This window comes from Eschrichtius robustus, chromosome 18, assembly GCF_028021215.1.
Source record: "Eschrichtius robustus isolate mEscRob2 chromosome 18, mEscRob2.pri, whole genome shotgun sequence".
Taxonomy (NCBI): Eukaryota; Metazoa; Chordata; class Mammalia; order Artiodactyla; family Eschrichtiidae; genus Eschrichtius; species Eschrichtius robustus.
The window spans coordinates 9,309,494-9,335,245 of NC_090841.1; the positions used below are offsets into that span (position 1 = coordinate 9,309,494).

The following is a 25,752-nucleotide window of genomic DNA, read 5'->3' on the forward strand; positions in this document are numbered from 1 at the left end:
ATCTCTATATAATATAGATTAAATGTGGATACAGATATCTTTCCAAATGTTTTAGAATGTATTATTTTGGCTTGATATCATAGGACAAGAATAAGTAGGTATCTTACCTCAAAAATCATTAGTAAAATGCCCTTCATAAAAGAGATTGCACTTAGCCATCTCCCTAAGCCAGGGAGAATGTATTTTGGTCCAAGTAAAGGTAAACAAGATCATGGCTTAAAAAAAAAAAACTAATTACAGGGATAATAACACACTTATGAATCTCAGAGATTAATAACTTTTCAGAATTTTAAGTTGGCAAATCCATGGTCAAGTTCAAATTAGCTCATGTTGTATATTTGTTCCACAAGTATTTAGTGGGCAGCTCCTGGGTACTAGTGTGTGGGGCTCTGCGACATTGACCCCTGCCCTTGAACTCTGCACTTCCGCTGCCTGCAGTCTCCCATAGGAATGGCCGTGACCACAAACCCAGGTCCGGCGTGGGAGGTGTGGGAAGGGTGCTTCAGGTTCCGAGCTGGACCCATTGCAGAGGTGGACGGGAAAAGCATCGTGGAGGAAGGGGCGTTGGGCTGAGGCAGGACGAGGACGTGGAGCTGGCCGTTCAGCACTGGTTCATCGCCTGCTTCTTGCACCTGCAGGCGACCTTACCCCTGACCCACAGCGTGGACCTGCAGTGGCTGGTAGAGTGGAACGCCGTCCTGGTCAACAGCCATTACGATGTGAAGAGCCCTTCCCACGTCTGGATTTTCGCTCAGTCTGTCAAAGACCCCTGGGTCCTCTGCCTCTTCAGCTTTCTCCGGCAGGAGAACTTGCCCAAGCACTGCCCCACTGCCCTCAGCTACGCCTGGCCCTACGCCTTCACGCGGCTGCAGTCCGTGATGCCTCTGGTGGACCCGAAGTAAGGGACCCCTACGCTTCCCTCTGTTTTGTTTGTCTCACCATTTGCCCTCTTACATTTTCGTTTTATATATGAGATCGGGATATAATTCTCTAGTTTCTGACCATCTTACTACAGAAGTCTTCACATTGAGTAAACACAGGTTAAAAGTTCTTGTCTAGAGCTAATTTTTTTTCCTCCCTTAATAATCATTATGACTGTCTGAGTATAGAATCTCAGCCCCTTCCTGGTGAAAAGTTCTATTCAACTTTCCATCCAATAGAGACATTCCCTGTCCAGACAGACAGTCCTTGACAGACAGTTGTTCAACTCAGTTGGAGCGCTTCCCAGGATCTTTATTTAATAAGTGATACCTAAAATCCGGAACTGAGTTTCACTCTTGTTTTTGACTTCGTATTTCTAGCAGCCCAATTAATGCCAAGAAAACCAGCACTGCCGGCAGTGGAGACAACTACGTTACATTGTGGAGAAATTACCTTATTCTTTGTTTTGGAGTCGCAAAACCCAGTATTATGAGCCCGGGGCACTTAAGGGCTTCCACTCCAGAAATAATGGCGACTACACCTGATGGTACCGTGAGCTACGATAACAAGGTGACATGACATGCTTCAGAAGAATTATTCTGTAAGGTTTTTTTTTAGCTTGTTTGTCTAGATTTCACAGTGCGAATTGCACTGTGCCTGCCATCTGGAATATATGGGATCAGATTTTCATCCTACACATTTCTAAATTCCATTGAGCGTTTGTGTGAATAATTTATTATTCCTCCCTGACAAGTGGGGAACTGAAAATAAAGGGAAGTTAAGAAACTTGCCTAAGGTCGTAGAGTGACTTATATTTATTAGCGCCCTGAGGTTTGGTTCATGTCCTACATACCACGTTTCTCTCACTCCTCACCGAGTGTTCACCTTTAAACCATGTCTTGATTAACTTATCTTGTTAAAGATGGTTTTGTGGATTTAAGTATTTAAAAAAAAAAAAGAAGACTATTATAATACGAATGTTCTTTAGAATTTGTGTCCCAGGTAAAAAATGCATTCATTGTGCTATTTTAAAATTTATGTGTGTTTTTTTTTTTCCTGAAATGATGGCAGTGCCTTGGGATGTGGTTCAGTACTAATTTAAAACTGTTATAATGGAATCATCGTTTGATTAAAAGAAGCATCAGTTATCATGTTACCTCTTTTTCACTTTTAACAACTTGTTTCAGGCCATAGGCACCCCATCGGTGGGAGTTCTGTTAAAGCAGTTGGTGCCTTTGATGAGACTAGAGGGCATTGAGATCACAGAGTCCTTAGTTTTAGGATTTGGAAGGACAAATTCCCTTGTTTTCAGGTACGGTAGTCTTAATGAGTTGTTCTAAACTCCTGTGTACTGCTGCTATCCGTAGTTCCTGCTTCTAACTCAAGTTTGAGTTTGTGTTTGGCATGTGTCTGGAGGTCTGCAGGCTTTGCACAATTCCCTTTATGTCCTCGTTGGTTGACATGCATGTGACAAGCATTCCCTGCAACTGCTTCGAATTTCACTTTTAGACGTTGCAACTTTGATTTTACGTCTCAGATTTTCTCTCGCTTGCAAGCTTTGTTTTAGATAACCGTAAATGAAGATAATTCCGTGTCGATCCCCAGTTAGCCAGACTGTTCAGAGGCTATAAAGTCAAAATAATGAGTGTCTGCTCATCAGCCACTTACACAACAGACTCTCAAAGGTTAAACATTGACAGAACACTTTCAGGGGTGTCTGTTGTGTGTCACGCTTGCTGGTCTTTCTATAAGATGCTGTATCTGCCTTAAGAGAACCATTATGTCTCACTTTCTGGATTCCTTACTCATTTCACACCTTTAATCAAATAACCATTCCATCCGAGGCAGTGTCAAAGCCTTTTCAAAGAGTCATCATAAAATTTTATTTCAGGCTGCCTCTGATGATTTTATCGAGCAACGAAAACCTATAAAGACAAAGAAAATCTTAGTTTTTCCTATACACAGAAAAGGGAAAGCTCCAAGCATCTGTGAGAAACCCTATCTGAAAAATAAAGATTAACGAGACGTTTTAGAAGCAACTGAAAAAGATCTGTTACAGTATAGAGTCAAATTTTATCCTTAAAAAAAGCAATTGTGAGTTCTGACTACTGGAGTGCCAGTTAACCGGTGTTTTCACTGATTAATTAGTTAAGACAAAGCATCATACAGAAATACTACAAGAAGATAATAAAAACAATTCCTGGAATTATCTAATGTCTTTGCCAAAGAACCTAAGGCTCTTTTGCATATCTTACCGTCTATGAGTACTCCTAGGAGCAACTAAGATTATGCAATTTACTGGCCACGTGGGTCTGGAAAACACTGTCCCTGGGACTCAGTCCCTTCACCTGTAAAATTGGTATAATAAATAAAAATAAAGTGTATCTCTCTAATTTAAAAAAAAATGGTATAATTATAGAATCTATCTTATAGATGTATCAAGAGGATTGAATGTAAAAATGCACGTAAATATTTGATAAATGATTGCTATTAGATGAAGGAGACCATTAGCGTTATTTCCATTTTTTGAAGAAATTCTAGCATCTGTGTTGGAGAAATCTGGAATGGAATACAGGGTTTCTGTTCTTCAGTACAGAATGCCATAGAGTTTTTACCTTCGTGTCCTTGGATTTCCCTGGAGGGTGATGTCTAATGGCACAAAATATTCTATCAGAAAATACAAGATTTTCAGACATGGAGCAGACTATAGACAAAATACCTAGCCACAGGCTAGATCTCCTAATTTTGTCTGTTTTGACAAAGCAATTCAGAAGTCAGTTCCTAAAGATGACAACTGGTTAGATTACCAGGTATAAAGCTGAGAATTGTAGAAAATGGGGATAGATGAATTATATACATGTAATATCAGACATGTATTAATATGATAAAATTTTTTAGTTTTACTACACAAGGGAAAAGATTTTGATGAGAACCTCACTATTAAAGTAGTTGCCATAATTTACATTTATCATGTAGCTCAAATAAAGGAATTCATCTCTGAAATTCCAAAAAGACTTTATTTTAAAATCAACAGTCCTCTGAGCACAGATCCCAAAGGTAGTGCCATAGTTATTACACCTGTTTCTTTTGCTCTAATTAGACTGAAAATTTCTTCTGTTTAGGGAATCAATTTTATTTCTCTTCAGTCCCTCAGCCTGTGGGAAAATGCTTTGAATTTAGTAAGCACTTACAAAATATTGTTGGTTTAGTTGTTCAGGTAGGGATTTTTGCCATAGACTCTCCAGAACATTAAATCAAAATCAAGTCAACAAATATGTATTGAGCCCAAATTATATACGTAGCACTGGAGTTAAGACTGATAATACAAAGTACAAGCCAATGGCAATTTCCATTTCACCACATGATACAGAAATGGAAAGGCCAGAGGAGATTTTGATGTCAGAAGCAAAGTTTAAAAAGCAGATGATTTGGGATTGAATGGCTGTATTTTGCGACAAATTTGGTGTCAACAATAATGAATTCTAAATGCTCACCTTTTTCATTCATAGAGAATTGGTGGAAGAACTTCATCCATTAATGAAAGAGGCTCTGGAACGAAGACCAGAGGTAAGATTTTGAATTTATATAATTAATTCCTTGGCAGGAATAAAGAGGTAGACATAGAAAATGGATTTGAGGACATGGGGTGGGAGGGCGAAGCTGGGGCGAAGTGAGAGTAGCATCGACGTATATACGCTACCGAATGTAAAATAGTTGGCTGGTAGGAAGCAGCAGCATAGCACAGGGAGATCGGCTCGGTGCTTTGCGATGACCTAGAGGGGTGGGATAGGGAGGATGGGAGGAAGGCTCAAGAGGGAGGGGATATGGGGATATGTGTTTGCATATAGCTGATTCACTTTGTTGTGCAACAGAAACTAACACAGTATTGTGAAGCAATTATACTCCAATAAAGATCTATTAAAAAGTAATAATTAATGCCTTGGTTTATTTGGACAGTAGTGTGAATTTAAACCATACCCAATGGTTTCCCCTAAAGAATACAAACATACCAACATGCTTTTAACAATGAATCTTACTATTTTAACTTTTGTTATTTTCATTAATTTTTGATATTTGAGTATTTAGTATAATCTGGTTCTGATTTTAAAAGATTTTAAGTCCTAAACTTATGAAAGAAAAGCAACCTAAATAGTCATATGTATGTTAAGATATTATATTCTTTTGTAAGAGGCTTGAGTTAAGATTGAATTTGGGGTTTTAGTTAGTTTGCTTTTTTTATAAGGGGTTGAATAGCCAACAACATTATTTGTTTCATCTGGTGTATAAAGTACTTTCCTCAACATTATCTTCCCTGAAGTGAACTCTGAAAAGGATAAACTTAGAATGTAGCCGGATAAAAAATTAAATAAAATAGAATAAGACTAAAAAAGAGGCTTCCCATGTAGTAGATAAGATACAAGAAGTAGCAGAAGTTTGGCAATTTAAGTAAGCACAGTGTTTCCTCTGTGACCAGAGCTGGTGGGACCGTTAGTGTCCACTGTCCTTTGCCACTTCTTTCTGATGCTTTAGTTTTTCAGCAGCTGCTGGAGGCCTCTAGGAAATGAGGCTTGTTGACTCTCAGCATTTCCAACTTACAGATATTTATTGGCCTACTTGTGATCTGTTTCTCTTATAGCCTGTGATAGCAAGCATTTTCTCTAAGGATTAGGAAGAAAGAAAAATACTTTTTGTCCTTTGTGTTTAGAAAATTGAAAATGACTAGATTACATCTTCCTTTAAAGCATAGTTAACATTATTGTGCCCATGTTTATAAGTGGTATTACCTCTTTCTGCACAGAACAAAAAACGCCGAGAACGGCGAGACTTGCTAAGGCTACAGCTACTTCGAATTTTTGAACTTCTGGCTGATGCTGGTGTAATAAGTGACAGGTAAGGTGGAAATTCTACTGAGTTGATCTCTCCTCACCAAACTGATGTTTTTGCCTCTCTTTTTTTCATTCTTTCTTTTTTTTTAATAAAAAAATATATTACCTTTAACTTTTACTTAGAAAAGTCCAAAAAACCTTGTTTTTTTCATATTCTGTTTACACTGCATATTCGCCAAGGACAAATTTAGTGTGCGAGTTCTGACAGTGAATCTTATTTTCCATGAAGCATGTACTACTTTGACATCAAGACTAATCATCTAAAAGTTTAATTTCCTTTTATTCCAGCACCAATGGAGCCTTAGAACGGGATACTTTAGCCCTTGGAGCTTTGTTCTTAGAATACGTGGACCTGACCCGCATGCTCCTAGAAGCTGAAAATGATAGAGAAGTGGAAATTCTTAAAGATATCCGGGCACATTTTAGTGCCATGGTTGCCAACTTGATTCAGCGCGTTCCAGGTACAGTGATACATCACTGCAAATTACCTTTCGTGCTTGAAATATCATCTGTGTTCCTCATTACTGTGCTTTCCTCTTTAAACCTACTGACCTGTTTGCAGGTCTGGGATGGGATCGTTTATTTGTTTGGAAATCCTTGGAACAGATCGTGGGCATGCAGCACAGAGTTGGAAGGGCAACAATAGAAATTAACTTTGGCTTTGTGCTCGTCATTATTTCTGTTCTTTGTTTTGGTTCCCATCTGAAAATGAACCTGTATGATTTCCATAGAAAGGAAGTAATTCAGAGGGAAAGTTCGCAGAGGCTCTAGTTTTTCATTCTCACTGTGCTAATCTCTGAACATATAATCTCAGCAATATTCCTGCTCTTGTCTCTATCCAGTCAACACATTATATAGAATTCTATATAGACTAAGAAATTATATTATTGGGATTTTTTTTCATAGAACAAATGGGTCTGAAACATTTTCATATATTAGAAGCATAGAGAATAAAAATAGCTGGTCAGTTTGGTATAAAAATTAATTGCTGGGATTAAAATTTTTTGACATAATTACAAAAAGCTGCAGCTCATCTGTTTCTGCTTTTTCATTATGATTTAACATTATGATGTTGTAAAACATTCTTACCAATCCTCCTCATTTTTGATGACCCTAAATTAAGATTTAGCGTCTTCAGTTAAAGAATGTTTGTTTGAAATAGACAGTCTATCCGTTGTATTTCACAGTTCTTCCTAAAGACGCAGCAGCAGTCAAGAGAACGTTTTATATGTAATCAGCAGCCGAGTGGAAGGTGTTGCAGTTTTTCTAGATAATGCTTAGAAAACAGTGTCTGTGAGTCCATTTTCTATCTCTACTTTCTGCTCTGAGACAAGGTGCTGTTGACTGAAACATGAGGAGAGGAAAGAAAATTAAGCTTGACTTTTTAAATACATATTTCATTACGTAAAGAAAACTTGAGTTAGAAAACGAAATTACTCCTTTCCCCAAAACTTAAGAATCATGCATAATAGCAACGTAAACTGTATTCACGGTATTTTTCAGTCTAGTAGACTCTTAGCTCTGTTTTCTCTTTAGTTCACCACCGAAGATTTCTCTTCCCCCAGCAAAGCCTGAGGCACCATCTTTTCATCTTATTTAGCCAGTGGGCGGGACCCTTCAGCATTATGTTCACTCCTCTGGATCGTTATAGTGATAGAAATCATCAGATTACAAGATACCAGTATTGTGCATTAAAGGTAGGTCACCTTTGCCTCATGAATGACTTTTGTCAGATTGATGGTCTCTTTCCTTAAACAACCATGCCTTAAATAAGATTAAAATAAATAATATAATATGACATGATAAAATATAAGCACACATGCAAAAAAACCCAAACATATACACGTATATAAATACATAAGCTTACTTTATAAATTCTAAAATATCCGTACATAAACAAAATAGATAGCTATGTATAAACATGTAAATATTCCGATCGTGTTCACAATTTCAAAATGCGAAACTTTTCCAAGATCCCACTTTTATCTAAGGTTTCTACTATATGAAAACCATAGTTTTTGCTTATTTACCCTTTAAGTAACTGCCTTGCCAATTAACTTCCAACTTAAAATATATATATTCCCTTTTTAGTCTCCTCCTATCCTAGAAGACTCCCAGAAATAAGTTTCTACGCTACTAGGACTGTTCAAAATTTTCAGAACCATTATTTCTTACAGCTTAATTTCCTTTAGAAAACTAACTGTATATTGTCTCAGTCATATATACCAGGAGTTGCTAACTGTCAAGTTGACTTTTGACTTTATGGAGCTAATATAAGCCATGGCCCTGATGATCATTTGGACCTACGGATTACAAAGTGAATCAAGATCTTCCCTTCTCTTGCTTTCTCCCCACCTCAAAGGAACTAAAGTTCATATTCTTCGTTTTCTTTATCTTTGATTAAGAATCACAATTATTTATTTCTACATTTTTCATAGTTTGCAAATTTAGTGCATCAGTCAAATATTTGTCAAGTTTGTCGGTTCAGTTTATTAGTTAAATATTTGTCATCAAAACAAAATTTGAAAAGCTATATTTATCATAAGCAGAATTCATTCACTTGAAGTCACTGATGGTAAGTTTATTTTAAGTCTTGTGAAATGGTCATTTTGTTTTGAATATCTCAGCCTTTCATTATAAAGATTTATTATAAAATTACATGTCTACAAAGTTCAATTTATGGATTTTTAACTCTTATAAAAAGAGACAAAATTGGGAATCTGATATTTTTTATTGACTCTACTAAGGAATACTTTAAAATCTTGTGGAAATAACTGCTTTAAAAGACCCTCATCGGGACTTCCCTGGTGGCGCAGTGGTTGAGAGTCCGCCTGCAATGCAGGGGACAAGGGTTCAAGCCCTGGTCCAGGAAGATCCCACATGCCGTGGAGCAACTAAGCCCCTGTGCCACAGCTGCTGAGCCTGGGCTCTAGAGCCCGCAAGCCACAACTACCGAGCCCGCGTGCCACAACTGCTGAGGCCCACGTGCCTGGAGCTCATCCTCCGCAGGAGGAGAGGCCACTGCAGTGTGAGGCCAGTGCACCACAGCAAAGGGCGGCCCCCGCTTGCCACAGCTAGAGAGGCCCTGCGCGCAGCAGCAAGGACCCAACACAGCCAAAAATAAAAATAAATAAATTAATTAATTAATTTAAAAAAAAAGACCCTCATCATTTATAAATCTAGTAGTATGTGTTTTAAAGTCAGTTGTGTACCATTCAGTCATCCCAGGTTGTGTTCTGTTTTATCATCAGGCAATGTCAGCAGTGTTGTGCTGTGGCCCAGTGTTTGACAATGTGGGCCTTTCCCCAGATGGCTACCTGTATAAGTGGCTTGACAACATTCTGGCTTGTCAAGATTTACGAGTAAGTACTAGCCAAAAATACATTGTTTTTAAATGTCTTGGTTATCCTGCCTCAGTTGGGTTACTGACCTGTCTGAGCATTGTTCACAGCACAGTCTCTTCACACATCAGCCTCAGAACTGTAGGCTTATGTCTTGTTCACATTACACTGTGATGCATCAGGATAAAAAACACAGTAACATTTACCAAAATTGACTATAAACTAGGCCATAAGGCAAGTCTCCACAAAGTTCAGATGATTGAAAGATACAGACTCTGTTCTCTGATCACAGTGGCATTAAGCTAGTAATCAATAATAGAAAAGATAATTAAGAAATGCTCTTCCAGTTAACCAATGAGTCAAAGAATAAATAAAAATAGAAAGTGAAAAATATTTTTAAGTGAAGAATAATGAAACCACTACATACTAAACTTGTGGGTTATAAATAAAACCTTGCTTAGAATATGGCCTTAAGTGCATATATTGGAAAGAAAAAAGGCTGATGACCTATGCATCCATTTCAAGAAGTTAGAAAAAGAATAGCATATCAAACTCAAAAAACGTGCATTGAAGAAATAATAGAGATAAGAGCAGAAACTAATTAAAGAGAAAAAATTACTGGAAATGATCATTTAAACCAAAAGTTGAATTTGTTAAACGACTAATAAAATTAGTATATCCATGGCAAGTCTGATTAAGAGAGAGAAGGTGTATGTCACCAACCTCAGAAATGTAAAAGGACATCACTACAGAGGCTACAGATATTAAAAATAAGAGAACATATGAACATCTTTGTGCCAATAAACTTCAAAATTTAGATAAAATAGACAAATTCCTAGAAAAACACAGCACAGGAAGAAAGAAAAGAAAATCTGAATAGTCATATAAGTAACAAAGAAAGTTAATCTATAATTGAAAGTCTTCCCACAAAGAAAACTTTAGGACCAGATGGCTTTATGGATTAATTCAACATTTAAGGAACAGATTGCATTGATTTAATGCAAATCCTCAAAGAGAAAACAGATCAAGAGGAAACATATCTCAACATGTTTTATGAGACCCAAATAACTTTCATACTAAAACCTGACAAGAATTTAACAAGAAAGACAGTTAAAAGGCAAATTCATTCATGAACATAGATACAGAAATTTTAAACAAAATATTAGAAAATTGAATTCAGTGATATATTAAAAAGATGATTCATTATGATCAAGTTGGGATTATTCAAGAACTACAAGATTGGTTTAATATTCAAATGTCCTTCAATTCATTTGTATATTAATTATATTAAAGTCTCAAGAAGGAAAATATCATCTGATCATTTCAATAGATGCAGAAAAAGCATTTAATAAAATTCTACATTCATTCATGAGAGAAACTAATGAAACTAAGAATAAAAAAGAACTTCCTTAGTTTGATAAAGGGTGTCTTCCTTAGTTTGATAAAGGGTGTCTTTGATAAAGGGTGTCTTTAAAAAAAAAAATGGGCTTCCTTGGTCTTTAGAATGACCAAGGAAGCCCATTTTCATTACTTCTATCAACATTATACTAAAGATTCTAGCCAATGTTTTAGAAAAGAAAAAATAAGATATCACAAGTGAAAAAGAAGAAATAGTTTATACAGAAACAGACTCACAGACTTAGAGAACGAATTTATGGTTATGGGGGGAGAGGGATAGATTGCGAGTTTGGGATTGACATGTACATACTGCTAATATTTAAAATAGATAACCAACAGGGACCTATGGTATAGCACAGGGAACTCTGCTCAATGCTCTGTAATAACCTACATGGGAAAAGAATTTGAAAAAGAACAGATACATGAATATGTATAACTGAATCACCCTGCTGTACACCTGAAACTAACACAACATTGTTAATCAACTATACTCCAATATAAAATAAAAATTGAAAAAAAAAAAAGAAATAGTTTGTAGATCTAAATGTGAAAGCTGAAAAACTGAAGTTTCTAGAAAATAAAACAGGAGGCTATTTTAATCCCTGGGGTTAGGGAAAGATTTATTAAACAGGATGCAAAAATTACTAACCATAAGGGGAGACTAATAACTTCTGTTCACCAAAAGACACAACTAAGAGTGTAAACAGGCTAGCTGTAGAGTAAAAAAAGATATTTGCAACATAAAGCCAACAGAGTTCTTACCTAGATTATATAAAGGACCTCTACAAATAAATAAGGTAAAGACACTCAGAGAAAAATGAGCAAGAGACTTAAACAAGCAATTTACAAAAGAGGTTATCCAGTATGTGCAATGTAAGAAATGTATAGAAATATTCAAAGCAGTATTATGAAGTCAAAAGCTGGAAACAACCCAGATGTTCATCAGTAGTAGAATGAATAAATTGTGGGGCAATCATAAATTAGAATACTATACAACAATGAAAACGAATAAATGTTGATGACTTTTAAACATAAGTTGAGTGAAAGGAAGACACAAAATTATATACTATATAATTCTATTTACACAGAGTTCAAAACAGCTCAAACTAACCAACGGTGGTAGAAATCCAGATAGTGGTTACTTTTGAGGAAGAGAGAGAGGCTAGTGATGAAGAGAATACACAAAGCAGGCTTCAGTGGTGCTGGTGATCTGGTTTCTTCTGGTATTCACACTAGTGTGTTTAGTTAACATAACTCACCATTTACTTGTGAATTATGTACTATCTACATTTTATAAAGTTTCTAAAGCACAATAAAAACTTGCTGATTTTCTTTCAAGTTGAACTAAGTTTTTAATGAGATGTTATTTTTAAGTCCTTTGCAATAGTATCACCAGCTTTTATCTGCTTCTAAGTACTTAAGCCCGTGGGGAACTAGGTTGATGATATTTGACCATCCAATTAGAATATAGCTCCCCAACTATACTCCAATAAAAATTAATTTTAAAAAACGGTAATTTTGGTACACAATAAAGTTTTTTAGTTTAAAAAAAAGCAAAAAAAAGAAATGAAAAGAATATAGCTCCCATCTGGGCCCATACCCTATAATATAAGAACAAACAAGGCATAATCTTTCCTTCTCCACCTTGTTGCTACTGGCAGGAGAATGGACAACTTCAGGAAGAGGCAGGAAAATGATCCTTTCTGAGGGGAATATAGCCTCCAGACACCAGGCTTGTCCTGGACAAATGTGACCATCCAGCATTTAACAGTAGCTTCAAGAATCATCAGTTAATGATCCTATTAATTCTATCTAGTATGATGATCTTTTCATATGAAAGTCTCTGATTAAAAAGAGCTTATTGATATTGTATTTCTTTTTAAAAGATTGCCAGCTAAGCTGTACACCGTATATTTAGTGATCAAGCCTCATAAACATATTCCCTCTGATCTTCTTCATTAAAAGACTTTGCATTCATGAAGGCTATCCTTTTATATATTTAAATTTTTTAAACCAAATACATGTATTTTTCAAAACTATTTTAAATACAAAAAAGAAACATTGCCAATGAAGTCTTTATCACCTTTTCAGAGTTAAAAATTGAGAATGAGTGGACCCTATATGACAGATTTACACTGAGTCAAATTTAGTTTATACATTTCAGTTTTCAGTTGCAACATTGCATCCTCTTAAAGAGGAACTCCTAGAATAAAAACTAATCAAGATAAATGTTTAGTGTTCACTTTCCTTTTACACAATTTGTATTCGCTAAGCTTGATTTTGTGTCTTTCCCTTGAATAATCTTTCATTAAGCGTGAATGATTGCTTTCCTCCATGTGTTCAGGTTCATCAACTTGGCTGCGAAGTTGTTGTCTTGCTATTGGAACTAAATCCTGACCAAATAAATCTTTTCAACTGGGCAATTGACCGATGCTACACTGGTTCCTACCAACTCGCATCCGGCTGCTTCAAAGCCATAGCAACTGTGTGTGGAAGCAGGTATGAATTCTTTAAGTGGAAGGTACTGGGCACTGGCAAATGCAATTAAGGTTACTCTTCATGTATGAATAATTGAGAGCTGACTGTTTTTGCAAATATTTGAACAGAGTAAATTCTAAGGAAATACAAAATGGCCTATCTTTCCCCAGCAGATAGCCTATTCCCTCTAAGTTTACAGCTACGTTGATTTTTCATTCTACTAGGAGAATGGTTTGTAGTTATAGCCTGGAAATTTTTTTTTAATTGCCTGGAAATTTATAACGAAGTACTAGAGCAGGATTTGAAAATGATAAAGATACATTAAAGGAATTTCTAGAAATGTTTGTGACAGGTATGAACTGTGAGCACTTCAGCCATTTTGAGACCAAACTAAACACAGGAAGCAATGTAAAAATGTTACATTTCTCTTGCCCAAACCTTGAGAAAAGAAAAAAAGAAAGGGAAATGTGTCTCCTGGGATTCCGTGGATTACACTTTTAAAACCACTGCCCTAGCTATGTAAATTAGTCATTCAGTGGAGTCATTCAGTTCTATAATTTATTGAAAGAAATGTTTTCATGACTAAGATGAAAGGGTTAATGAAGGCTCCCCATATTGCAAAAGCTATTCCCAAGAAAGAGCTTATTATGTATTAGAAATCGAGAGAAGGCGGCTCAAGTTTATTTTATTTTATTTTTTTTAACATCTTTATTGGAGTATAATTGCTTTACAATGGTGTGTTAGTTTCTGCTTTATAACAAAGTGAATCAGCTATACATATACGTATATCCCCATATCTCCTCCCTCTTGTGTCTCCCTCCTACCCTCCCTATCCCACCCCTCTAGGTGGTCACAAAGCACGAGCTGATCTCCCTGTGCTATGTGGCTGCTTCCCACTAGCTATCTATTTTACGTTTGGTAGTGTATATAAGTCCATGCCACTCTCTTACTTCGTCCCAGCTTACCCTTCCCCCTCCCCGTCTCCTCAAGTCCATTCTCTACGTCTGCATCTTTATTCCTGTCCTGCCCCTAGGTTCTTCAGAAACTTTTTTTTTTTTTTTTTAGATTCCATATGTATGTGTTAGCATACGGTATTTGTTTTTCTCTTTCTGACTTACTTCACTCTGTATGACAGACTCTACGTCCATCCACCTCACTACAAATAACTCAATTTCGTTTCTTTTTATGGCCAAGTAATATTCCATTGTATATATGTGCCACATCTTTATCCATTCATCTGTCGATGGACACTTAGGTTGCTTCCATGTCCTGCTATTGTAAATAGAGCTGCAATGAACATTGTGGTACATGACTCTTTTTGAATTATGGTTTTCTCTGGATATATGCCCAGTGGTGGGATTGCTGGGTCGTATGGTAGTTCTATTTTCAGTTTTTTAAGGAACCTTCATACTGTTCTCTATAGTGGCTGTATCAATTTACATTCCCACCAACAGTGCAAGAGGGTTCCCTTTTCTCCACACCCTCTCCAGCATTTATTCTTTGTAGATTTTTTGATGATGGCCATTCTGACTGGTGTGAGGTGATACCTCATTTGTAGTTTTGATTTGCATTTCTCTAATGATTAGTGATGTTGAGCATCCTTTCATGTGTTTGTTAGCAATCTGTATATCTTCTTTGGAGAAATGTCTATTTAGGTCTTCTGCCCATTTTTGGACTGGGTTTTTTTTATATTGAGCTGCATGAGCTGCTTGTAAATTTTGGAGATTAATCCTTTGTCAGTTGCTTCATTTGCAAATATTTTCTCCCATTCTGAGGGTTGTCTTTTCCTCTTGTTTATGGTTTCCTTTGCTGTGCAAAAGCTTTTAAGTTTCATTAGGTCCCATTTGTTTATTTTTGTTTTTATTTCCATTTCTCTAGGAGGTGGGTCAAAAAGGATCTTGCTGTTATTTATGTCACAAGTTTATTTTTGAAAGGACTGATATAGGCTGTTGATTGTCCCTTTTAATTAAATATTGCATTTTAAATAGCTATCTTGAGCTACAGGGTGAAGGGAATAAATGTAAATTAGTTGTAAATTCCAACCTGTTATGGTTCTAAATTAATAGGAACAGTATTTTAGAAGACATCTACTTTCAATCAACCTAAAATGAACATGCTTTTTAAAGAGGCAAGTTTCTCTTTAATATTTTTCTTTCTTTTATAAAGATAGTAGATAACATTTCATGTCTAAAGCTTTCGTTTTCCATAATCTTAGTAGTAAAATTTTTTTTCTATATATACGTTAATTTCCATAAAAGTCATATCAGATGAACATAATCTAAACTATCTGATTTTCCATTGGTTTATTTCTTGATGTTAGCAATACTAAGTAATATTTATTTATCCTATTGGATATTACCAAAGTAACATTTTTTATAAGACTCTCTTTCTCTGGAGTGTTGTTTTATTTTCAGGTATTTCAACATTCTAAAAATAAATTTCTGTTCTTTGATTTTTTAAAATGTATTTAGAATCTATGACTTAGACCATAGATTCATTTGACAGAAATGAGAGTAATAAAAGTTTGCTCTCTTCACTGCCCTTCTCCCAGTGAACTTGGTTTGAACTATCCTAGTCACATTTATTTCATTGCATGGCCCTCTCCTAAAATATCACACTGCATTCCTCTGGATAAATCTAGGTATTTTTTTTTAGGGAGCACAAATAAATGTTTTATGACTTTAGCAATATAGTCTCAATTCCAGTAATATCTCAGTCACAAAAATATTAGGATATAAAGCCCTCTATGTTTAGAGTAGATTTTTTAAGATAGCATCCTAAAATATTTTGGTTTCTTAAACAAATATCGCCTATCAGCTTATTTCACAACACTCATCTGTTCAGAGGGAAGGTCAGAGGGCCAGGCAATGCCATGGCTGCAACCTCACTGCCAAGGCAGTAGCCAACATGTGACCACAAATGGTGGTCGTTTCTCACCACAGGGCACGTTCAGAATTTAACGTTTCAGCTGTGGCTTAGATTTGCCCTCTTTTCCCATAAGTTCTCAGTCTATATAGTCTGGATAAGCCTCCAGATTTGTTTGCGCAATCCTCACACTTCAGTTTTCAGTACTTTTTTCAAAAGCAATTCTGGTGTTTTAGACTTTGTTTTCTGCAAGTTTGCTTCTAAAAAAACACCTAAATAACTTATGAAATAATCTGTTCCTAAAAAAATCATACATAAACTGGATCATATTTTAAATTCGTCAAACAAGGTGTCTGTGCAGTAACTCCTGCAACAAGACATACCCTAAAGTGAAGAATTCTTCCTGTAAAGAAAAGAATTACCTCTTCCTTGTCCAATGAGAATGATCATACACTGTATTTATTTTTGTAGGAATATGACAGTTTATAAGCAGACTCATTTATTAAGGAACCACTTATAACTCACCTTAAAATACCTAAAAGATTTAACATTTTAAAAATGCTCTTGTGGATTAAAATTTTCTACCTTTAGTTTTAGAACTAAAGCAATTTTTACGTAGTTAATATATCAATCCTTATATTCAACAGCTGTGATAATGGGAAAAAATGGTTCTCTGCATTCTTCTTTTTAGTTTATTTCTATAAATGACTGTGTGTTTGCGTACGTGCATGTGTTGTGAACTTGCTCGTCTCCAGTCAAAACTATAACTTAACTATAACTACGATCTGACTGGTGACGTTGAGAGATTTGGAAGTCAGAGTGGAACATGAATAGGACCAGGGGAAGGAGGATAAAAGTAGAAAGTGATGGTAGAACTAATAATATTAGTTTTGAAGCATTTTTCATAATGTATGTTTCATATTTGATTAAAATCTATTAAATGCAGCTCAGTACTATAATTTAGCCCAAAAGAAAATAGCTCACCTGTCAGGCAGCATTAGTTCAAATAACTGTTTGGTTTCTGTGTGTGTTCTTATTAATTTTTCCCTCAACTCCAAGTGATATCAGTTTGGAAGAGATAGGGAAATTGAGAAAGAGATTAAATGGCTTTCCAAGGTTATAAATCAAGGTAAATAATATGCTCTATATTAAAAGTATAGACCGCTTCCAATCACTAGCTTAACTCAACAGAATTCTCTTCACATTTAATTAAATACTTAAGAATGCCATTGTTTTTACTCTTACTCTGTAACATACTACTAGAATATAGTTAATAGATGTCTTAGAATTATATGCAAGATCAAAGTTTTAATTTTTAAAGAATTTTGTTGGGTTTATTTTTGGAGGTGGTTTTTGTTGTCATTGTTCTTTGCATGTCTGCCTTGCCTTAACTGTCTATAAATCTTTTCTAATTTAAATCAGGCAATGCAAACTTGAATCCTTAAAAGTAAATGCCCCACATTTCTTAAGGGAATAACATCCATCTGTTGCCAAGGAAGACAAGGGAAGCTTATGATTCGTGAATCTCAGTCATACGCCCTAACTGGTGACGTAGAGCCTCATTTGGTTGTGTCACTCAGCTGGAGAATTTCAGGAGAGTATACAGAGTTTGGGAATTTGGGCTCTGGAAACATACTGTCTTGAGTTTGAATTCTAGCTCTGCCTCTCATTAAGCTGTGTGCTCTTGAACAAGTTACTACAAATGCTTACTCATTTGTGAAATGGGAGTGATAATAGGGTTAGGGTAAGAATTAAATAAAACCAATCTCTTGACCTAAGGTCTAGCACATAGTAAGCACCCTGTAAACACAAAGCTGTTATTATTCAACAGCTGTTGGAGGCAAAGAGCTATGATGTAATCATATCAGCTGGTAAAATCCGCTTCTCTCTTTTTTTTTTTTTTTTTTAAGTATTTGTTTTTTTTTTTAATTTATTTATTTATGGCTGTGTTGGGTCGTCGTTTCTGTGCGAGGGCTTTCTCTAGTTGCGGCAAGCGGGGGCCACTCTTCATCGAGGTGCGCGGGCCTCTCACCATCGCGGCCTCTCTTGTTGCGGAGCACAGGCTCCAGATGCGCAGGCTCAGTAATTGTGGCTCACGGGCCTAGTTGCTCCGTGGCATGTGGGATCTTCCCAGACCAGGGCTCGAACCCGTGTCCCCTGCATTGGCAGGCAGACTCTCAACCACTGCGCCACCAGGGAAGCCCTCTGCTTCTCTTTAGAATAAAATTATCCTGAGCTTCGTCATTTAGTTCTAAGTAAGCCAGAGCTAGTGGGTATGTCTCAAATTCTTCAAAATCTCCTCTCTTTCAGATTGAAAAAACAGTTTTATTTCTTGTTTACTTTCTGACCCATATTTTCCTTTCATATTTGTTTTACCATTTTATTTTTATTCTGTGTGAGCACAGCTGTCTTTATTTCTTTTACCCTTCCACTGCCTATGTTGAATAATTAAATACTGAAAAATGTGAGATTTGGTTTCTAAGCCTATTTTAAACATCTAAGTACAGATGTTTTATTTATGCTCTTGTACTCATTTGAGAGCTTTCTAATTTTTTCCTTCTCTGGGTTTCTTTCATTTTCTCTATCTGTGTTATTTCTTTCAATGTTGTTCCCCTTAAACTCCGTAGCTCAGTCTTAAGCAGCTAATTGAATTCCCTAATTACTTGGTCAAGTGCATAGCCCTGCATAAGAGGGAGGTTTTGTCTACCCTTCTACTGCCTTTAAATCCCCAGTGATCCTTAGTAGTTTCCAGTGTTTATTTATATTAAAAAACATATGTATTAAATCCCAGTGTCAGAGACAGCAATGTAGGTAAGACATCTCTGCTACTATGAGGCTCAGAAGAAAGTTACCTTTCTATTTTCACAGTCAGAAAGGTCTGTTTCCAGATACTGCAGTTTGTAAGAATTCCAAATTAGACTGGCCATGAAATGATCTATTGTGAGGTGTCCAAGAGGCTGATAGCACTGTGGATAAGTGTTTGAATTCTTTGGAGTCATACAAATCCAGGATGGAATCTAGGCTCCACTACTTCTCCCTAACCTTTGGCAAGTACTTAACTTCTTTAAGCCTCACAAGCTTGTTGTGAAGATTAAATAACAAATCTAGATAAAGGACTTGGTACAATAACTAGCACAAAGTAAGCACATCGTAACATAAATGTGTTACCCATTGTTTATCGTCATCCTCACCACCATTATTTGGGGGCTTTGCCCAATTTCTCACCTAACACGTCAACCTCGTGCATTTTTGCTCCCTTAAAATTAAAGTTCTAGAAAAGCAATCATTTGGGAGTGCTAACTGGTAAAGCCACTTTGGAGGGCAATATAGCAGTATCTAGCAGAATTTTAATGCGCCCTTTAACCCTGCATGACCTCTTCTAGAAATCTGTTCTTCTAAAGAAATACTTGCACATTTGGTGTTTGTGGTGTTATCATAGTGAAAAAAATGAAAATAACCTTTAAATGTCTGTCAACACATGTCAAAGTTTGGCTTCGCCAGGAAGCAAGACTCTGAGGTGGAGATTTGAGTCCTGGAAATTTATTAGGGAATGCCCTTGAGATCAACATCTGTGGGGAAGTGAGGGAAACAGGACTGGGCAGAGGAAAGAAACCTCAGCCAATCCCACAGGGGTGCTGCGGGGGAGTAGGCGTGACGTTGGCCTAGGCAATTCCCAGAGAGGTATTCAGCCAAAGGTATCAACCTGCAGCACTGTGGTGGGAGATTGAGTGTCTCAGTCCTGGAGGGGGACCAGGGTGGCACACCACAGCATCCACTACGAGAGTGGTTAGTAGCGGTACGTCCATACTGTGGAGCACAGTCCGGCTACTAGAAAGACTGAGCCTCACTGTCTGGTGAAAAGGCGAATCCCCCAACAATACACGTAGGTAGTATAACCACATTTATGTTTAAAATTCTGTGTAACGGGGGAGAGGTATTTTCATATATAACCTTTCAAAATGCTGTCCTCTCTGCCCCATGCTACCCCTTCCATGACCTTGCTAACAATTACCATGTCTCTTGGCGCTTCAGGGCTTAGTTTACTTGTTTCCTCCTTCAAAAAGCCTCCTCTAACCCCAAGTCTGATGTAGGTGTCCCTTGTCGGGATTCTCCGTCATGCTGTGGATAATCCCACCATAGCTCATCATAACTAGACTGTATAGTTTGTCTCCCTAACTAAACTGTAAGCCTTCCTTAGGGGAGGGCACCAGCCTTACTAACTTAGTATCATCCATACTTTGCAGTTGTTTCTGGTAGATGTTTGGTGTTTAATAAATTTAGATAGATTGAATGAAAATAGTACGTCAGTGAGCTGTTGAGAAATTTAGACATATTGTCTTCTTCTTTTCCTCTTGTATTTGGTTTTCATTGAAATCTATTTGCAGTAGATAGACTTTTGTGTTCATTTATCCTGGTGTGACTATATTCAATTTTAACCCAAAATGGAGCTATTTCCCTTCACCTGCTAATAAACAGCAAAAGAATGAGGGGGGTGGGGGAATGGCCACATGGGCTTGGGAATGTCATTAGTAAGTGTGACCGAGGTCAGTGTGCCATCTAGAATTTTGAGAGGTAATGATTTATCAAGATTACTAGCCAGGCTGCCTCATAAACTATGCTGTTTATTTTTTTTTAGGAACTATCCCTTTGACATAGTGACATTGTTAAACCTTGTTCTATTCAAGGCTTCTGACACCAACAGAGAGATTTATGAAATCTCCATGCAGCTCATGCAGGCACGTATCATTGACTACATTGAAATTTCCATCCTCGAGCACAGAAAATAGAAATGGTAGTTGATCTACTGGATTGCTATTTATTGATACGTATTTATTTATTCCTGCATATCACCGCTGGATATGATGAGTGAGAAAACAATTACATAATCTCCTGTAAACATAGGAAGCAGCTGATGCTTTGCCTTTAATACAATATTAAAATATTCATTCATTAGTTTTTATTACAAAACTTTATTCAATATAAATACTCCTGAGATAGCCAGCCAATGTTTTTTCATACTGTTTATTACTTTCCTACTACTTCTTTATAGATCCTTGAAGCAAAGCTTTTTGTGTACTCGAAGAAAGTAGCTGAACAAAGACCTGGAAGTATTCTCTATGGAACACACGGCCCGTTGCCGCCCCTGTACAGTGTGTCACTAACCCTCTTGTCATGTGAACTGGCCAGGATGTACCCCGAGCTCACTCTCCCTCTCTTCTCAGGTACCATGTGATAGTCAGTCATGACATGTGTGATCATTTCTGCTTTAAGTGTTCTTACTTTTTAAATTCTAGTGTAATTTAGAATCAAAATTATTGATGCTAAATTTGTAGCTCAAAATTACTCTGGGCTAAGTTCAGTTACATATAAAAGTAAATTCTAGAGTATCTTTAAAACAGTGTATTTATCTAAAATAGTGTAGGTATAAATAAACATAGGACAAATGTGAAGATGCTTAGATGAATCATAATACTTTACATACACTGTGTATGTAAAATTTCCCAAAGAAATTAAATATGGGTGGTATAACTTCTAATACAAATAATTGCTGTAAGTTGTTTTTTGGTGGTGGTGATGATGGTATTTTGTAGCTTGAATGTTGCTACATGTATCAGTTGTTAAGAGTTTGAATCGGGGCACATCTTTACGAGTAGTCTTTGTGAATCATGTTTTGGAAAATCCATTTATCTGAGACAGACTTAGTCACATCCTTGCATTGTGCCTGAAACAGTGGAAGGTCTCAAGGAAAACCTTTTTGATAAATTAATTTTCTTCTTGGAAAACTAAAATTTATTTTTATTCACTTCAACCAAGATTTGAGTGCCACCTGTATGCCAGGCACTGTGATTGGATCCTAGGAATACCGAGGTGAATTAAACAGCCTCTCCCATCAAAGTTTCATTGTCTAGTAATAAAGAAAGCTGTGCAATCATATGATTATGATACAATTTTTAAAAAGCACATTCTCTGTATCAGATGGAAGATCAGGGAGTAATCAATTACTGAGCCAGGAATATCAGAAAAGACTTCCCAGAGAAGTTGATGTCTGGGCTGCAATTTGAAAGAAGAGTAGAAATTTGCAAAGCAGATAAATAGTTGACATTGCAGTTAGCAAGCAGACAGGCATTACAGGCCAAGGAAATATCATATGCATTGGCTTAGAGGTATAAAATAGAATGATGCATTTGAGAGATTATATAGTAGTCAGTTTGGCTAATACAACATGCAGGGAAGGGGGAAAGTTTGAGATGGTCACAGACAGGCAGAGAGGCAGAAGTCAATCTTGGAAGGCCTTGTATTGTACCCTAAGGAGTTTGTAGGCCAGTGACCACATACGTTCTCCTTAAAACCCCTCAGAAACCTGTGAACAGGAAGGGCATCCAAGCAAGCTGCTTGGTTTTTGAAAGCCACTCATGAGTTTCAAACAAGAAGAGAGGGGACGAGATCAGAGTGCATTTTAGGAAGACTGACTGCATTGTGGTGAATGGATTAGAGAACATCCAATCTAGAGAGAAGAGACCAGTTGAGAAATGATGACAGTAGTCCACGGAGGAAATGAAGAGGACCAGAACTCAGACAGCCCAGTGAGAGCAGAGGGGAGAGACCAGAGTCAGGAGCTACTGGGTGGAGTGCACAGAAGGGAGTGCCTAGTGCTGTATCTGGGAAATGGGTGGTGATAACCCCACCTGGAGAGCCGATTTGGGGAGAAGAGGAGGGTCAGGCCAAGGCAGAGATCATGAGCTTGGTTTGGGTTATTGAGTGTAGACATCTGTTGGACATCCTGAGTATAGACAGACCAGGGTCAAGGGAAGGCCAGCGGTCGTGACTCATGGAAGACCAGAGGGGTCAGAACCATGGGAATGAATGAGGTCCTGAATGGAGAGCGTACAGAGTGAAAGAAAGAACCTGGACCCCCAACTTTTAAGGACCAGGCCAAGGAAGGGCGAGGGAGCAGAGAGGGAAGGGAGGCATGTTTATAGAAGGAGAGCACCTAGAAGGTGTGTTTTATGGAAACCTAGAGAAGACAGGACTTAGGAAGACGGAGTGGAGCAGTCCACAGTCCTATAGATCCCAGGAGATAAGGTCTAAAGATTACCCTATGGAGTTCACAATTCATTGCTAACTGTCAGTAGTTTCCATGGAGAAGTAGCAGCAGAAGCCAGATCTCAGGGGCTTGGCTGAAAAGAAGCAAAAAAGGAGGGGATGGGGCTATAGTAGGATGCAGAGTCAGAGGATGAGCGAGACTCGAGCTTGTTTCTTGGCTGAGAGGGAGAAGCCAGTAAAGAGGGAGAGGCTGACTATTTGGGAGGGAGGAGATAAACAGTCCAGCAAATTTAATAAGAAAAGAGGCTCATGTATTGGGTTGCAAGTTCAAGCTAAATCTCTGTCAAGAACTGACCTTTTGGCTATTTTGATTTATGAGGAATAAGTTGTTAAAAATAACATGGAAAAATAAGGAGGTTTTAATAGATTCCTCGCTTTTGTTTATACTGCCTTCACCATTAAAAACCGTGTGGTGGGATTTTTACTGCCTGTAATTTCAGATGACTTAATTCCTTGTACGTAGCCAGGCCAGTTGTTCAGGTCTCTCCCCAAAGCCAGCAAATGTATATGGGATCCCACTGACATTGTCTCACAGTTTATTTAATTTGTTTCTAAAGAGGTGAAGGAGGGGTTGTCCGTGTGCCATGGCAGTTTTTTTCTCTTTTCCCTTTAAAACATCTCTAAAAATCCAGGCCCTGATCTAGGTGCCTGGGGTACCACAGACAGACATCCCCACCCCCTCGGACCTTATGTCTGACAGACAAGATAAACATAAATAAGCAAATTATTTATAAATTTTATAAATATAAAGCTATAAATGCAAACTTATTTTCAACAAGTGAGTAATATGATAGAAGGTGATTATTGCTACATAGATATTTATACCGCTGTTGAAAGATGACAGGTATTCTTAAAGCAGTTGTCCCTCTGATTGGAAAGGTTTATTTCTCTCCAAAGTCCCAATAAATTTTTTGTGTCATAAAAATCCATGATATCAGTCATCACATTCATGTAAGTTTAGAAATTAAGTAAATTTTGAAATTTTGACCTGTGTGAAATATAACAGCATAACATGTCTGATTATTGTGCACAGCATTAAGTATATTCTTATTCTTCAAAATAAAAAATTGTCATTTTAATTTCAGGACAAGGGCCAAATCAATTAAAGCTACTGTTTCAGGGATGGGGTGGATTATCTCGGTATAATTCCTGGCATCCGTGTTGTTCTATTGTGTAGCAGGCATGGGCTCTCTAAATGAGATTACATGCCTCGCTGGATGACAAAAAATGCATCAGGCCAAGCTTTCTAATTTCCCTTAGGATAAAACAGTTTCTTCCATAAATATTAGAAATAGGAGATGACTTCAGAACTTGCAGCATATACATAAAGCTGTGCTTTTATTTCTATAGAAAGCTTATTCAGATTGTAAAATTAAATGCTGCTGGCAGTGAAACAATGTAAGAATGCTATCAGAGGAAGTAATGGTGAGATGACCGGGCTGGTCATATAGTTTTACCCTTTTGACTCCTTATTTCGTAAAACAAAGCGTGGCATTGAAAGCACACTTTCCACATAGTTGGCAGTTTTCAAGTAGACACCACGGACATGAGTCCACACACTGGGTTTGTTCTTCCTGGAAGTTTGCATTTCACTTTTTAACGGCTAATGTTTCATGCAAGGCACTCTGTAAAATATAGGCATAGTTGAAAGGTAAGTCATTGTTATAATAATCGTAACTGCTGTTTATTAAGAGCCTGCTGGATGGCAGGCCCTGTGCTGAGTATATTATACACGTTATGATTGTATCTTTTAATCCTCACAATCGCCCAATGCAGGACCCGATGGGCCCCATTTTACAGATGAGGAAATTGAGGAACAGAGAGGTTAAATAACTATCCCAGAGTCTCATGCAGCTAATAGGTGGAAGAACTGGGATCTGGTCACATGTCCTTCTGACTCCAAGTTCCCTGTTTTGTCCACCCTAACGTACCTCTTCCACTAGCAGTGGATCTGAATCCAGGAGGTCTTGCATCCCATCCCACCAAGCCTGTGCTCTCACTTTCCTCCACGGAGCACCTGCTGAGAAGTGAGGGGCTGGAGGACAAGCCTCAGTTGTAAGATTGTATGGCCTTGGGGAACTGCTGTATATGAAAATGCTTTGTAAACGGAGGGCTCTGTTGGATCTGTCACTTGCTGTTCATCTTTCGGTTTAGTCTGATGAGATGACGTGGCTCTCGGTCCCTGCCCTTCCCTCTAGAGGTCAGCCAGCGGTTCCCCACGACGCACCCGAACGGCCGTCAGATCATGCTCACCTACCTGCTGCCCTGGCTGCACAACATCGAGCTGGTGGACAGCAGGCTGCTCCTCCCAGGGTCGAGTCCCAGCAGCCCAGAGGATGACGTCAAGGACCGGGAAGGAGAGGCGGCGGCTTCTCACGGGCTGAAAGGCAATGGCTGGGGCTCCCCAGAAGCTACGTCCCTGGTGCTGAATAACCTCATGTACATGACAGCCAAGGTAAACTCCAAGGAATCATGCCTCCATCCCGTGCTCCCACATCCCGGGAAACCCGGGATTATACCTGGGGGAAGTGTCATCTACCGTTAAAAGTCACAAAAATAGGGTGTGGTTGGTGGTGACGGTTGCATAACAGTGTGAATGTGCTTCATGCCACTGAACTGTACACGTAAAAATGGTTAAGATGGGAAACTTTATGTTTATTTTACCACAATTTTAATCGTGATCCTAATCATCATCATCATCCTAACATTTGAAAAATCATCTGAATAAATATTGTGCATTATAAATTCCTAAAAAGTGG

The 25,752-nt window shown here is 37.6% G+C and overlaps 1 protein-coding gene across 1 annotated transcript in view; it reads left to right on the top strand.

The window, feature by feature from the left end:
- FRY (FRY microtubule binding protein) overlaps nt 1-25,752 on the top strand; it is a 328,463-nt gene that overhangs the window by 224,020 nt on the left and 78,691 nt on the right. The window contains exons 21-32 of the mRNA XM_068526437.1: nt 639-898; nt 1,302-1,491; nt 2,109-2,233; nt 4,431-4,488; nt 5,720-5,811; nt 6,096-6,268; nt 7,344-7,504; nt 9,059-9,169; nt 12,891-13,045; nt 20,526-20,625; nt 20,940-21,111; nt 25,192-25,448. Of these exons, the coding sequence (XP_068382538.1) occupies nt 639-898; nt 1,302-1,491; nt 2,109-2,233; nt 4,431-4,488; nt 5,720-5,811; nt 6,096-6,268; nt 7,344-7,504; nt 9,059-9,169; nt 12,891-13,045; nt 20,526-20,625; nt 20,940-21,111; nt 25,192-25,448 (1,854 nt within the window). The remainder of the gene's footprint in view (nt 1-638; nt 899-1,301; nt 1,492-2,108; nt 2,234-4,430; nt 4,489-5,719; nt 5,812-6,095; nt 6,269-7,343; nt 7,505-9,058; nt 9,170-12,890; nt 13,046-20,525; nt 20,626-20,939; nt 21,112-25,191; nt 25,449-25,752) is intronic.